General features: G+C 42.1%; 1 protein-coding gene across 1 annotated transcript in view; it reads left to right on the forward strand.

The window, feature by feature from the left end:
* Positions 1 to 16,357, forward strand: part of FRMD4B (FERM domain containing 4B) — a 215,988-nt gene that overhangs the window by 146,298 nt on the left and 53,333 nt on the right. The window contains exons 6-7 of the mRNA XM_088027606.1: positions 1,930 to 1,986; positions 2,816 to 2,838. Of these exons, the coding sequence (XP_087883732.1) occupies positions 1,930 to 1,986; positions 2,816 to 2,838 (80 nt within the window). The remainder of the gene's footprint in view (positions 1 to 1,929; positions 1,987 to 2,815; positions 2,839 to 16,357) is intronic.

Below are 16,357 nucleotides of genomic sequence, written 5' to 3' on the forward strand. Positions count from 1 at the left end.
TCATGGGGGGTCAGAAGAGTTGGCAGTCATTTTCAATATATTTTATTTAGCTTTTGTTTTGCTAATTTCTGAAACAACCCATTTTTTTCTCTTTTGTAAGATTTTAAGACAAGCAGGACTTTAAGTTTGGGTGCAATTTCAAACTCAAAGATGTCTTTGAGTGTCCCTCCCCCTGTGACCCCCTCCCTGAGTTGTTGTTGTTGTTATTTTCCTTTGAGCATGAGGAATATAACCGTTGTAAAACTTTGTCTTGATCAACACCCATCTCACCTGTTGGATTAAATGCTTCATCATCTTTCACCAGATTAGAAAACCACTGTCTCTTGCCTGAAAGACAGAGGGCAATCAACCTGGCTTCTCTTTGATTTTATAATCTGTTTCTAGAGATTAGAAGCAAGCTTTGAATTCCAAGGCTCTGGGCCTGTCAGCTTTTCGAGCAAAAAAGTTTGGAGCAGATCCCTTGCCTCAGGTTTCAGAAAGGAAACTTAGATGTCGCAGGATGAAATTGGTTTGTTTTCATTTTGTGACATAAGGGAAACATAATTATCACAGCTGGCGTTGTAACGCCCTGGGTTTTTGGTTTATTTTATTTTTGTGGCTTTTAGAAGAATTATTGTTATTAGTTTGTTTCATTTTTGAGAACCCCAAATCCAAATCACTTGGAAACGTGAGAGAAAAGCATAAGCCTTTCAGAAATCTGCAGTGAGCTCACTGCTTCTGTGAACCTACCTAGTTCGCCTTTACTTTAAAACTACTTAATTACCCACCATTGATGCCCTGGTACAACTAGAATAACTCTTCAGCCCAAATTCAATAGGTAAAAGGGAGAAATAAAGAATTCAGGGCATTTTGTAGGCTCATGAGTTCCACAGTTTCAAAACTCTGCACTTTCAAGTACTAATTATACAACACGTAAGCAAGGTTATATGGAATTGTTTTAGTGTATGTTAATGCTTACAAGGTAGTGTATCACCCAACAAATTTTTTTTAAAAATGAAGATCCCGCTATACCATTCATTATGGTACTATATTATATGATGCAGTAATGGTATTAACGTATATGATATTTAACAAAATAAATGAAGGCATATGTGAATATCATTGCTAGAGGCAATATTCCCTCCACACACACTTATGCATCCCTACCAGGGTACTGAAAAAGCATTCCTGTTTTCCAAGGCCCCACATTCCTATTTTTGGTGTGGGGGGAGATCTTAAAGGATGAAAAAAATAAAATAATGGGTAAAATGATAAATTAGAGTTCATCAGATTTCAGTAAAATGGAACAGAATTTCGGTCTTCTCTAAGTATTTGCTGTAACTGATTCTTAACGCTTTACATTTTGTCTCTAACTGTATAAATGTTAATTCAACAATGTGTCATTGATGTCGAAGTGAATTTACATTTTTAATAATAGTTGCATTGTGTGTATACCAAAAAAAAAAACAAACCATGTGGTGACACAGAAAAAAATATCTCAGGAAAACACAGAACGAACAAATCTAAGAAAATCTTCAGAGCTTAAAAATGAACCTGTAGGGATAAAAATCAATCATTGGGAAGTTGTTTGAATTTTCAGCCTCAAAGTCATTTGTGTTTCTTCCAGAATACCGCTCTCTAAACAAAATTCCCCACAGCTAATTAAAGTGTGGGCGCGCGCACACGCACACACGCACACACACACACGCGCACACACACACACGCACACGCGCGCGCACACACACACACACACACATACATATTGTGGCTTCCCCTGAACCCTGGATGCGCCCCTCCACGCCCCCCTCCCTTTCCCCTGTAATGGTATGATCTGCGTTTGATTGTAAACTGGAGGTGCCAAGCTGTGACAGCTTCCCCAACTCCACAGCCATTTGCTACAACCTAGGGCAGCCTGTGTCCAGTGACGCTTTGCTTTCCCACCCCCCACAGGGGCAAATCGAAGCGGACAGCGAAACCATCTTCAAGTTAGCAGCGCTTGTGTTACAGGTAAGAATCAACCAACTACCTCTTGCCTGCGCCTTTTTGTTTGTTGGTTTTTGTGAACTGCCTGCAACTCTGAAACTTTCTCTCATGGGCCAGTGGCTGATAGATTTTTTAAGCCAGCTGGTAGTTTGCCAGTGAAAAACGTAAGCGAGCCACCGTTTTCTGTTTTAGCATAATTTGCATGAGCTATAGGGTGGTATTGTATGTCGCAAAGGAAAATGAAATTTAGACTGCTCTGGGGGAAGAGAATTTAGATCGTACTTCTGGAAAGGAGCTCTGGAACAGTTGAATTTGGGAAGCAGCAATTGTTACAAGAGCTGTAATTTTCATTTAAATTAAGTAACTTTTGTAGACATTTTTCTTGAGGTCGAGGGCAAGAGCAAGAGCCCCTTAATGCTTAAAGACGCTAGTTGCTGAAAAACCAAGCGTGTTCTGTGCTGGTTTAAAAAGAGAAAACAAGTAGCACGCGTTGATTTACCTATGTCCGGTTTAAAAGGTCTGTGTCCAGACTAGAAAGTGCTGCTCGAATAGACGAGCATTTATCACATGATCTTAGAGACCTAAAAGAAGAAATAATCATCTGTGCTTTTTCAGGTATATTTGTCTCTTCTGTTGAAAATAAAAAAAAAAGAATATGAAGTATTTCATGGATACTAATGTGTTCTCACCAATGCCACATTCTTCTCCGTGGCCCTAGAGAAAGTGTTCCTCGGGGACACTCTTCAAAACAAAACTCAGGCACTTTTAAGAGGGAAACGTGACCAAGAGTGAAATTCATTTGCTTAGTTAACATAAATTCATATTGATCATCCATCTTTGTTTTTTATTTCAGGAGGCCAAAGGGGATTATACCAGGTAATGGTTCCTTTTCTGATATTACTATGCAAAATAACCCTAGCTGAACCCTAGCTGAATGCCGTTACTTTAAATAACAATGGATGCAAACTCAAAAGAAAGTAGATCTCAAGGCGGGAGACTGAGATCTCTTCCCTCTTCAAATAAGGACCCATTCTTTTTGTGAATGAATCCAACAAGGAAGCTTTCTTAGAATTTTTCAAGCCAGAGTGACAGTGAATTGTAAACAGAAGCCCTCCAAAGTTCTATTTTCTGTTATCTGCTAGCAAGATGAAGAAATCCCTAAAAAGCTTTGGTAGCCGTGCTGACTTTTTTAAAATTTATAAATAATCCTGTGTTGGAGGAGTTATAACATATGCACAAAAAGATAACTCCATCAGCTGCTTAGTTAAGGGATTAATGGGGGCTTGCTTTTTGCAGCTGCCCTGCAGGGACCTCCCCCTTCAGACACTTGACCTACCAGTGGTATTGTTGCCCCTGGGACACTTAACTGGTTCTAACTGCCTAACTGGCCACCTCATCAGAGTGTTTATGTTCATGCTCTACCTGCTCCTTTCTGCCCCTTTTAATGCAGTAGTTGGAGTCGGAGAAAATCGAAACGGTTAAAGGTGGAGGCAAGGCCTCCAATTAGAAGCAGCCCACAGGCCAGTGACCCATTGAAAGCCTCACCTCTACCATGTTAATGTTCCACTCCTAGTAAACTTTACCCGTAGATTATTTACAGATGACCTAGCACTCATTCCCAGCCAAGATTTTGAATAGTATGCTCCTTAAGGGACTGATAACCGAATAATGCCTTCCATGCCTGAAAATGTCCAGTCAGGGCATACTACTTCACCTCAGAAACTCCAGATCCTCTCACCTGCCCATTCAGTTTGGTAAAATGACTGAGGAGTCCACGTAACACACCACGATCTGCTCACCACATTCATTAGCTTTGTTTTGTGCTGTTATTTTTTTAGAAATTTGTGTTTAAGTTAGGAAATAGGCTTTGAGGGAAAGGAAAATACATTTAAAAATATATTTTCCTGATATATGTAAATATATCAGGAAAATCTATAAACACCATTATTTTTTAATTGAAAGAAAACGTGGAGATAAGAGGAGGGTAAATGAGTTTCTAGATCCTTGACATCATGCTGCTGTGTTCTCTGTTCTTGGATTTCTTGGAGGAGCCATATTTCCTAGGAAGATCAGATATGCGAGGAATGTCATCATGTGGGGGGGGGTGAGTCTGAAGTTGATTTATAAATGAGGGCTTTAGGGCCGAAAGCTCACCTTCTGCAGTCTGTGAACTGCTAACCCTTCCTTCCCCATTTCCTCTCCACCAGCCATGTAATGGACACTCTCTAAGCCTCATATCCTCATCAGGAAAATGGCACCTACCCCCTAGATTAATGGGTGTAGAGCGGGAGATCAAATGTTGTAAACATTGCCCAGGGCAGTTTCTGGCATGTAGCCAGCTCTCTGAACACTTTGACTATTATTATCAATTATTCTAGTGTCATTATAGCCCTCTTCATTATCAACATCCTGCCCTGTCTCTTGGTAACCTCTGAAAAGACCACTGGGACTAAGGTGGGTCTGAAGAAAGTGAATAGTGTATTAAGGGGAGGAACAGATCTTCCTTGGGGAAGATCTCTTGCCTATGACTGAAGGCTCGGAAGAGACAGTCCTCGGGTAGTCCAGAGGTTGTCTAAGACTTCAAGGTTGTTGAGTTAGTCCGGCCAAGCCCAAACCAATCCTCTTCTTTAAATTTTCCTTGTGCCTGGTGGTTTCCTGAGTGATTACTAGGCTGATTAGATGGAGGACACTGTTTTGGAAATTGTCTAAACCTCACTGAGTTGTAGAAGGAACGCGAGCCTGGGCGTCAAGAAACTAGCAATGTGACCCTAAGTGAGCCGTTTGTCCCTTCTGGGCCTCAGCTTGCTCATCTGTAAATTGGGGTTCATGAAAGTTGTGACTTGGCAGGGTGGTTTTGAGGAGATGAATGACGTGGAATGACTTTGTAAATTATCAGTTGTTTTGCCAGCAAGCGTTAGTTTTCGATGATGGGGGTGAGGGAAAGAATAAGGAACTGTGAACTCTTGTCATTGGGTTTATAATGAGGCAGAATTTTGATTCTTTGCTACCACCCACCCCCTCCCTGTGATGTGAGCGCTTCCTCCTGTGAATGGGGAAAATATATTTCCCCCCCCAAATTTGTTACAAAACTGGTTTAAGAAAAAAAAAAATACCATGAGACAATGTAGTATAATGGTTAGAGCAAAGACACACGAACCAGCCTGCCTTGCTCAGATCCCAGGTCTGCTACTTATTACCTGTATAATCTTGAGCAGGTTATTTAAACTGTCCGAGCCCTCAACTTCCTCATCTGTAGAATGGAACTTATCTTAATGGTATACACCCCATAGCATTGCTATGAGCATTAAATGAATTAATATTTGCAAAGCGCATAGAACAGTTCCTACAGTCTCCACTTTCTTATTTGATCATATTAATGGAATGACTTACCACCTCCCTGTTGTTTCAAATATGAATTGTTTCCCATTTTTTGCTGACATATAAATAATGCTGTGATGAACATCTTGGTGTATTTGGGATTGTGGTGATCTGTGATTGTTTTCTTAAGTGATGTTTCTCAGGTGGAAACAAGCAGAGGGAAGTTCCTTAAAGAGGCAAAATACAAAGTCCTGAAACGGAGTTTACACATTCTTGATACCAGTACGTTAAAATTATACAAAGTTCATAGCTTTATCCATTAACACCCACAGAATGCCTAAAATGTGTCAGCCCCAGTCAAGGCACTGAGGATGCCGAGAACCATAGGCTAGGGCATCTCCTTCCTGGGAACTTGGTTTTCTATCAAGAATTACCTCAGTGGCCATTCTGAATCCCACTCTTCTGTTGACTTACAAGCCGGTGGCTGCAGCCGTTGGCTTTTAGAACTTCACTGAGTTGACTCACTGAGGTTTAAGTCTCAAAAAATGTCCCCGAATTCTTTCCAAGACCAGGGCAATGTGGATTTCTCAATTAAAACCTACTTCTTAAGGCTGCTCCGGTCCACCCACTCCTTATGAATATCTCCCTCTTTCTCAAATGTAGCATTTCCAAAGCTGAACCCAGCAGCACCCCAGCCCCCAGAGCAACTCCTCTTCCCTGACTCCCCTTGTATGACATCAGCTTTTTCTCTTGAATCACCTCGGAGGATTTCCCCTTCGCCCTCCCACCCATCTCCTCCATCTGTCTAGTCGGCTCTCTTCTTCATCAGAAGGCTTGCTTTCTCAGCCCTCATTCCCCTCCACACAACCTGACCACGGTGCTGTGTGTGTGTATAGTTTGTGTGAGTGCTTTCGACAACATTATTTTCCCAAAGTCCATGTGAGATTTCATTCAGCCCCCACCACAAATGTTATCATTGCCATTGAACAAATTAACAGATGGAAAATCAGGCCCAGGGAAACAATGTCTCATAGCCAGTGAGCTTCCAGATCTTTTCTGGTGCCATCCCTCACAGCCACCTGCACAGAACCCCAGTGACCTTCCCAAGACATAAATGTGATTGGTGTTGTTCACTACCAAGAATCTCTTTACGGTTTCTCATTGCACAAACGCCCACCTTCCAACACCCTCATCTGGCATCAAGGCTCTACTTAATCTGTATTATGTACTTTAATTTCCCATACTCCACTGTTTATACTCCTTAATATCTGTTCACACCTCTCTTCTCAGTTCTCCAGGTACTCTGTAGTATTTTCCCTTCATGGCTTTGCTCAAACTCTTCTTCCTAGAATGCCTTGAAAAATAGCAATCCTCCCCCTTCTTACTTAGCTTCCTGCCATGTTTCCTTAAGAGTATTTTAAGTGAACATCATCATAACCAGTAGGAAACCTTGCTCTCTGGAAGTTAATTAAAGTAGTAGAGTGGGGACTTTCATTCTCTTTAAATAGTTGACAGTCTGAATTTCCAAGTCAGCCTTTAAGCTGCAAAGATAACAAGCTGCTTGGGTTACACAACACAGACAACGCAGAGAATTCCTGAAAGCTGACACGGGCGAGGAGGGAAGGCTTTATCACTGAGCTAGCCACAAATGAGTTTGTAAAAGCAGGACTGGGTTGGTTTTTTGTTTTGTTTTCCTTTTTCATTTTTCTTAAGATCCTGAAAGGTGGAAGTTACCGAATAATCATGTGATTAGGGCACTTCTGCTTATACGAAAAAGTGAGTGACGACAATTTACAATTAAGTGCTGGGTCAGAATGAGCGTATATTGTCCCCCAGCTTCAAATGGGAAGGAATAATTCACAGCTTACAGCTGTGCTACAAAATGCAGCTATTTCCCATGGGAAAGGACCTGGTGTGGCTGCCCTAAGTGTAGTTAATGGGGGGGGCTGGGGGGAGCAAAGACTTTAAAGAACTTTCCCGCCTCGTTCCTACCTCTCTAGAGCATTTAAACCTCTAAAATGTCCTTCCATTTCCAGAGCCTGTAGAAATCAGTTACAATAATAAAAATAGCAGCTCCCATGGGCTTGGTGCTATGTGGGGTCCTTACATCAATGGGGAGGCAGTAGTGAAGACAGGAGCTCTAGAATTTAACTGCTTGGGTTCAAATCCAGCTCAGATGCTTGCTGTGTAACTGGCTCTCTGGAACCCAGTTTCTGGGTCTCAGTAAATATTACATGGCATTGTTATTGTTCCTAAAATGCATCACCTTCGCATCAGCCCTGTGATGATAGGCACTGTTAGTATCCCCATTTTACAGATAGGGAAACTGAGTTGTGGGGTGAGAAAGTGGCATTCTGTCTAAGTCACATAGCTACAGAGTGGCAGAATTAGGACTCCAAGCCTCATGCTCTTTGCCGTTGTGAGGAGTCTCCTGTTCCCTATTCCAACACAAACGGTAAGAATCATGACCTTCCTTGCTAGCAGAATAAAGAAGACTGACTGGACAGAAGGTGCATCTTTCTGTCTCATTTCAAGCAAGGGATTTAATGTATCAGCCAAAGGCTTTTGTGAAGAAAAATTTGAGAAGCGGCTTTTCTCTCTCCCTGTGAAATGATTATTTTAAGGTTTGACCTAAAGATAGAAACAAATTCATCAGTTCAGTGCATTAATACTTTATTTATTTTTAATGGTTTGTAAATACATCTAAGTGTTAGGCAGTTTTACATGTTTTACAAACATTAATTCATTAATCATCATCTTCACCCTGTGAACTTGGTATAATACCCCCACACTACAAGCAAGATTAAGAAACTTTGCGTAGCATTATATTGATGTTACCATATTATGGCTTAACATTCCCCAATGACTTGGCCAGATGTCAAGAATTATGTTGAATAAACAAACAAACAAACAACACATGGGGAACCATGGACAATTAAGTGTGGGGAAATACCTGGTTAAGAGTTAAAATTCAAGTTCTTTTCGGTAAGTTTCCCATCTGCTCATGTACATAGCGAATGTCCTAGAAGAAGACATGTAAACAGTAGTTCCTACACTGTTTTGTCCCTGATGTGTGAGCCTCTTGCCTGACAATGTTCCCTGGACTTCACTTTGTAAAGGGTGGGTTTATTTATTTGCTGAAAGCTCAGTATTAAAATGCCTTTAAAAGATAGGCAGTTTGGGGAAATCTGTTCTTTGTACTCTCTGTCAGATTCATTACTCCCCTAGATTTTAATTCCATTAACTCTTACGCAGGGTAAACATTCATCAAGTTCTGAACTTGCTTTTTCTGAAGGGCTCTAAATTTGGAAAAAAGCAGCCATCCCATACGATGGGCACTTTTTCATCTGTTCTAAGCATAGAGGGATAGAGCTGGCCTGTATCACACATTTGAACCCTCATTTTATAGCTGATGAACTAAGGAGTGACAGATCCGTGACAGTTTAGGTGGACAAGACCAGACCTGCAGTCTGTCTACCCCACCCATCTCAGAGTGATCATTTTAACTTACACGTGTGTAAGCAGGCCTGTGTGGATCCCTGCTGTCCCTGCTGGAAGGCAGTGAGGGACAGCAGGCTGTGGAGTCTACCCTGGCAAGTGGTGTTATCAGTGCAGTGGCCCTGAGTCTAATATTAGTCACTTGAGGAGATAGTTGAAGAGTGAGAAGGCAGGAAATGAACTCTGGATCATCAGTGCCCTTGGATGCCTTGCCTTTTTCTCATTGTTCAACCCTGTACCTTTGCATAGATTAAATACCTAGAGTGTGCGAGGCGCTAGACCCAGCAAGGGCTATGATGGAGGCAGACGGGCTTTCCAGTCTCCTTTGTGGGAGACGCCAGGGGAAGGCATGGACTCTGGATTCAGACAGGCAGGCGGGAGTGAGACAATCTGCTGGTGGCATGCCCTTCAGCCTGTTTTAAGACATCTGAATCTACGGTCCCTTTTCTTTTTTTTTCTTTTTTTTTTTAAGAGAGCAAGGCCATTCCCTTTTCTTTAAAAGGTTTGTTTTGAGGTTACCTTAACGTAACCCCTAACCTTAACCTTTTCAGGGTGCCTGGTATGGAGTGGAGATGTCAGAGTTCTTGGCAGTTAACTTCCACTTCCCACTAAGTCCTATCTATTGTAGTGAGATGTGGTTTTTGTGTTTTTTTTCCTTACCATCTTAGCAATTATTAAGTGTGCAGTTTAGTGGTGGTCAACACATTGACATTGTTGTACAACCGTCACCACCATCCAGCAACAAAACTTTTCATCTTGCAAAGCTGCAACTCTGACCCATTAAACACTAACACATCTCTGCCCCTCCCCCAGCCTCGGGCAACCACCATTCTGTCTCTGAATTTGCCTATTCACCTCTGTGAATCTGCCTATTCTGTCTCTGTGAATTTGCCTAATAATCACGTGATATTTGTCTTTTTGTGACTGGCATTATTTTATTTAGCATAATGTCCTTGTGGTTCATCTATGTTGTACCATGCATCAGAATTTCTTTTATTTTAAGGCAGAATAATATTCCTTTGTATATATAGACCACGTTTTGTTTATCTGCTCATCCATGGATGGATACTTGGGTTACTTCCACTTTTTGGTTCTTATGGATAATGCTGATGTGAATATGCGTATGCAGATATCTCTTTGAGACCCTGTTTTCAGTTATTCTGGGAAAAGAGATGCACTTTTTAAAAAGAGTCTCTGGCTTCTAGGTACTTAACTATATTCCACCATTCTTTGGGATAAGGTGGGGTGAGGGCATAGGAATGTAGGACAGACCTCAGATTCTTGTTCTAAATCATCAGCTGTTACCTATCAAAATTAATGCTTAAAAGAGTCTAGTATTTATATTGAAAATATTGTTGCAGATGAATTTTTGTTGACGTGGGAAAATGATTACAATATACAAAGTGGAAAAAAACAAAAGTATATGTATTATCCATTTTTTAAAACGTGTGTATCAGTATATTCAAACACATGATATATGCATAAAACTGGTAAGTTATAGCATAGTGCATTGTCTTTTGAATTTTTTTGTTCATACAGCACATTCATTTCTCATATATACATGTATATATGTTTTATTTATTTATTTATAACAGTTATGTACATGTAGAACCATACCAGCATCCTGTTCAGAAAAAATATTTACGGGGTGCCTGGGTGGCTCAGTCAGTTCAGTGTCTGACTTTTGATTTCTGCTCAGGTCACGATCTCAGGGTCATGGGATCAAGCCCCGCATCAGGCTCTGGGCTCAGCACAGAGTCTGCTTGAGATTCTCTCTCTCCTTCTGCCCCTCCCCCCACTCACACGTGCAGATGCGTGTGCACACATGCCTTCTCTCAAATAAATAAGTAAATAAAGTCTTTTTAAATGAATAAAATATTTACAAAAGAATAACATGTGGAAAGGAATGAGATAGAGTAACATGTTCAAAGAAATGGATACAGATAAATATCACTGGAAATTCTAATATTTTCTTTCTGTACACCCACATACCTTTCCACCATAGAGACCTTAAGAGAGTGGATTCTGAAGTTCAGTGGAGTTGGGGGGGGGTTTAGTTCCAGATTCCACTCCTTCCTGGTGAACAATCTTAGCTAAGTTACTGAGCCTCTCTAAAATTCAGTTTCCTTATCTGTATAGGGATAATTACAGTTCTTTTGAAACATTTTTTTGAGATATGATTGACATGTAACATTAATTTACGATGCAGCAATCAATGTAATGATTAGGTAATTGTGTATAGTGTGCAGTGATCACTCCAATAAGTCTAGTTAACACCCATCAACATATTTATTATGAACTTCTTTTTCTCTTGTGATGAGGACATTTAGGATCTCTCTTCGCAACTTTCAAATATGCAATACAGTATTACAGCGTTTTGCATGCTGCCCAGTTTAAGGTAGGGGCAGAAAAAAATTAAGCTATTATTATGGTTGTAATGAGTTACAATTGTCTCAGGGTGGTGGGCAGAGAAATATTTACAGGTTTCCTTCTTTGCATGTCACTGTGTTTTTGTTTATCAACATCAAAAACATAGTGCTTTTGTCAGAATTTTCTTAGAGGTTATTTTGTATTTTTAAAAACACTCCAAGTTTAACACAGTGACTTACACATCTCTCGCCCTGCAACCCCGTTCAAAATGAAAGCACAACTTGTGGAAGTGGGTAGAATTCTGCCTAATGGAAACTTCCAAAAACCAAGGCTTAAGCTTTTCCCTGCCACCCAGAGCCACAGGGAACCCATGACTCCCCACAGCATGTGGGAGGCCCTGGCCAGAACCTGCTGGTGCCCAAGGCCTGTGTGCCTTTGTCAACAGGCTCATTCAGTTTGGGCACAGGCGCCCGAGGCTGGGCAGGCAGAAAGGAAGAATTAAGACAATGGAAACCTGCCGGGGAAAGAGCTGTTGGCAGGGCGGACTTCATGGGGTGTGACCCGCGCAGTCACACAGGGCCCCCTGCTCAGAAGGGCCCCACGCTTGGTTGGTGCTCTTCTGTCACCGTGTTGAAATTGTCAATGATTTTTGACGAGGGCCTCCACATTTTCATTTGTCACTGGGCCTTGCAAATTGTGTGGCTGGTTCTGGCTGTTAAAAATTGCAAGGCATGGAGGAGCCCTGGGTGTTGAATGGATTCTTAAAATAAGGGGTTCTCCAGTAGGTGTCTAAACGGGTGCTCCATTGAGAAGGGTGAAGAAACCACACAGAATTCCACAATCCAGCTTTTTTGCGTATGTATGGAACATCTTAGCCCTTTCTGACTCCATTTTGCATGATCTCCCAGGTCTGAGGCACGAGGAGTAACATAACCTCTACCTCATAGGGCTCCTGTGAAAATGTACAAAAACAATGTACAAAAATAATGCCCATAAAGGGGTTAGATTAGTGCCTGGCACCTGGAATAGTCATTTCTAAAAGCTTCCTAAATATTCACTACCTATTCCTTGTATAGTTCCAAGAGCTAGGTGTGATGATTAGCCTCACTTGACACCTGTGGAAGCTGAGACCCAGAGAAGTTGAGTGACTTGACCAAGTCACACAGCTGGTAAAATGTGGAGCTGGGATTTGAACCCAGGCCCTCTGATGGCAAGAGCCCATGCTCTCCCTTCACCATTATGCACACTGCTTTTACCATTATCTGCTAGGTGCCAGGCACCCTTACATTCTTTCTAGCATTTTGTCCTCAAATTGAGATGCTCATTCTGCAGATGCGGGGACTGAGGCTGGCAGCCAAGGTCCCTTATCTTCCACACACGGAATTTGGATCTGAACCCTCCTTCTCCGAATTTCCTCTCTGCCTTTTCTTTGGATGATTCTTTGAAGCCAGAGGATGTTTAATGGTATCTGCTGGATGGGGCTGATAATGAAATGCAGTCAGAGCACGGGGAACTCCTGGACCCACAGGAGTCTGCATGGCTTGTTTCTGGCCATGGTGTCACGTCCTCTGCAGGAGCTCAGGCCCTAGCGTCATCCTGGGTCCCCATCTCAGCTCCAACCTGAGGAGCTGTGTAGGCTTCTACAAGTCTCACCTCTTTATTGCTCAGTTTTTCCACCTGTAAAGTGGGAGTGGTAGTCCTATTTGTGGAAGAGGATTCTTGGATGGATTATGTTTACCTACTCAGTTGCGTGCCTAGTACATTGTAAGTATTTCTAACTATAAAAGCGCTTTTGCTCCAGCTTTTAGGAAACAAAGGTATTGCCTGTGTTTGAATAGAACAAATACTTTTATTTCTTCTGATAGTTCTTAGCAGGTCACAGAGCTCATTCTCAGACTCTTACCTTGTTTGGATTTCATTTGTTTTTATTTTTATTTTTTAAATGCCAGGATACTCTTGTTTGGACTTTAAAATGGCCCCGTGTTGAAAGGGGTTTCATCTCCATTTTACAGAAAAGGGAGGCCTGAATCCACTATTTAAGAGCAGAATCGGGCTAGGAATCCAGGCCTCTGCATTTCACAGCTTCTAAGTATTTTGCATTTCAGAACACTTTGCCTTTCACGGCTTAAAGACACAATGCAAATAAACAAAAATAAAAGACCCCAAGTTCCACCTTAGTAGACCCTAGACAGCTACCAACCCCACAGTGAGGATCAGTCTTGTGCCAGGAGCGAATGGGGCCATTGTACTATCACTGCTACTTGGTACAAAAAAAAGAAATTCAGCCTCAGTGGGCTTTTCAGATAGCGTCTGGCTAAGACATCTGCATATTTACTGTACAGTAGGAATAGAAAGTAGCGTGACATAAACTCTCCCCCAAGTGCAAGCCATTCAGAGTCTACCTGAGCTAAGGGATGGCATTTTATTTATTTATTTTTTAAAGATTTTATTTATTTGACAGAGAGAGACACAGCAAGAGAGGGAACACAAGGAGGGGGAGTGGGAGAAGGAGAAGCAGGCTTCCCGCCCAGCAGGGAGCCCGATGTGGGGCTCGATCCCAGGACCCTGGGATCACGACCTGAGCCGAAGGCAGACACTTAACGCCTGAGCCACCCCGGCACCCTAAGGCATGGCATTTTAAAGGATGATCTCTACATTCCCTCACTGATACACACTTCAGTGCCTTTGGGTTTGGTTCAAGAAACACTGAGTAACAACATAACACACGTTCAGTCTTATTATCTGTGTTCAAATGGCTGATGAGGTTAATCCAGTTTTTGTGTGATCAGGACAGACACACTGAGTCACACATGCAGGAAGAAGGAATAAAGCTTTGGGCCTTCAAGTTGACCATACATAATTTTCACTTGTCTTGTAGGCAGTGTCCCAAGAGAGGAACAGGTTTCTTTGACTTTACATTCTTTTATTGGAAAACACGATCCATATTATTTTTCTTCCATGTGCCTTTTTTTCTAACTTGAGATTTGTATGACAGATCACTTTTTTAAATTATAGTAAAATATACATAACATAAAATTTACCATCTTAACCATTTTTAAGTGTGTAATTCAGAAGTGTTAAATATATTCTCGTTGTTGTTACGCAACTGGATCTCCAGAACTCTTCATTTTACAAAACTGAAATGTTATGCCCATTAAACACACCTGGCAACCACCATTCTACTTTCTGTCCCTGTGAATTTGTAAAATATTTTTTATTTTACTATGTTTACAGAATTTCATGTTAACCTGCTTCTCAGCCTGTCATTCTTACGAATTTTCCTTCTTCTGAGAGTTGAAGTTTCCAAGCAGACACGATTAGAATCCTCAGCAAGCTGGCTACAGTTGAGAAAAACCTCTCATCACACTTTCATTATTATTAGAAGTTCTCTAGACTTAAAAAAAAAATAGTTTGACAGTTGATCATTATCAAGCATGCAGATGGACAGAGTAATTTGTCCTCTGTTTCAAGTTAGGCCACAGACGAAAACAATGGCAAAAGAATTCAAGCTGAGAGGACACTTGTGTTTCCCACCAAGAACACAAGCAGATTCTTGCATCTTTGGTACAGTGCTGAGATAAGGAGGGCCCAACGCAAATTCCGTGGACTTGTCATGATGTGGGAAGAGCAGGATTCAAGGCTGAACTTGAACCGGTTACAGTGGATTCTGTTGAACAAATCCTAAAACTGCTTACCACTTGGGACTTGGCAAGGTGTTTCCAGAGTTCTTTCCCTGTGTCATTTATTACCAACCCTTGAGGGTTGGCAGATTTAGCAAATAAAAATACAGGATGATTGTTTAAATTTGAATTTCATATAGATAATGAATATTTTTGTTAATTCCCACACCTAACATACAGTGTTATATTAGTTTCAGGTGCACAATATAGCGATTCAACAATGAATAATTTTATCTATTTATTTGTTTGTTTGTTTGTTTGTTTGTTTTAGTATAAGTGTGTCCTAAGTATTTAATCTGACAACTCTAACCTAGATCACCCACTGGGGATTCTTCTTGGTGGTAATCATCCATCCATAGCCTGGTCTGAGAGTGGGGGCAATAAAGGGTTTGGAAAGCTCTTTGGTTTCACATGCTGCTGTCAGAAAGCAAAGAACACATTTATTGGGTGAAGGCAGGTGTCTTCACAGTATTCTATTGCTGTCTTCCCAAGAACCCTGTAAGACAGGTCACTGGCCCCAGTTTTATAATGAGGAAGCCAAGGCTCACAAAGGTTAGTTTATCTAGGGCCACAAAAATCCTACCAACCCAGAAACTTGGGACTGAATTCAGTTCTCGGTCCAAACCTTATTACTGCACATCACGGGTCCAGAGCCAGCTGGTTGTTTGGTCTGTTGATTTGTTTCTAAGTGGAAGCTTTGTGGTAGCCCGTATCCAGGTCCTGGCTGCCCATGGACGAGCTCTAGTGGATGGGGGGCAGGTAGGTGACTCTTCTAAAGCATATAAATTGGAAATAGTGCCTACCTCTAGGTTCGCTATGAGGATTGAGTGAGTTCCTATAAGTAAAATGCCGAGCACTTCACACACTCAGGACAGTCCCCTTTCGGGCCAGGTTCTTTTATTGTTCTGCTAAGGAGCTGAGGGGTCTGAGGGAGCTGGAGATCAGAGGCAGCCTGGAAATGCATGTTCACACCTTGAACCCCAGTGAAAGAGCTTCATTTTCTCAAGATGTGGGAGGGGGGGCACCCCGTTCCCGGAAGCAGTGGGGGCTCCGGAGCTTCTGCAGGAGGCCAGAAGATTGGTTTATGTAATCCTCCAGGGATTTGGCTGGAGGTGTGATCCCAAAACATTTAAATGGGGCGGGGAGGAAACTCCAAGAATGGAAAGAGCTTGTGACTTGGGAGGGGAGGGCTGTCGGCCCCTCCCCGCTTCCACTCCTGCCTTCCAGTTCCCTCTGGCTCCTCTTCCCCTTCTCCCCCTTCTGCTGCTCCGACCTGGAGTCCCAGGGAACCAGCCAACCCGCTGCTGGTGTTCTAGACCTAGCGCCACCTCACTTCACTGCAGAGCCTTTGGTAAGTCTTCAAACCTCGGCGGGCAGGCCAGTTTCCCCTCCAGGGACTGAGGGTTTGGACCAAAGGAATTCAGCTCTCCCAACCGGCTGGCTGTCTTTCGGTCTGGAGGGGTGGGAGGCAAGGAGGGCACTTCATTTTAGCTACTAGGAGATTACCTCGGGTCTGTAAGCACTATTTC

This window comes from Eumetopias jubatus, unplaced genomic scaffold (genome assembly GCF_037043125.1).
Source record: "Eumetopias jubatus isolate StellerSeaLion01/CBP00866 unplaced genomic scaffold, mEumJub1_p1.0 scaffold_1, whole genome shotgun sequence".
NCBI lineage: Eukaryota > Metazoa > Chordata > Mammalia > Carnivora > Otariidae > Eumetopias > Eumetopias jubatus.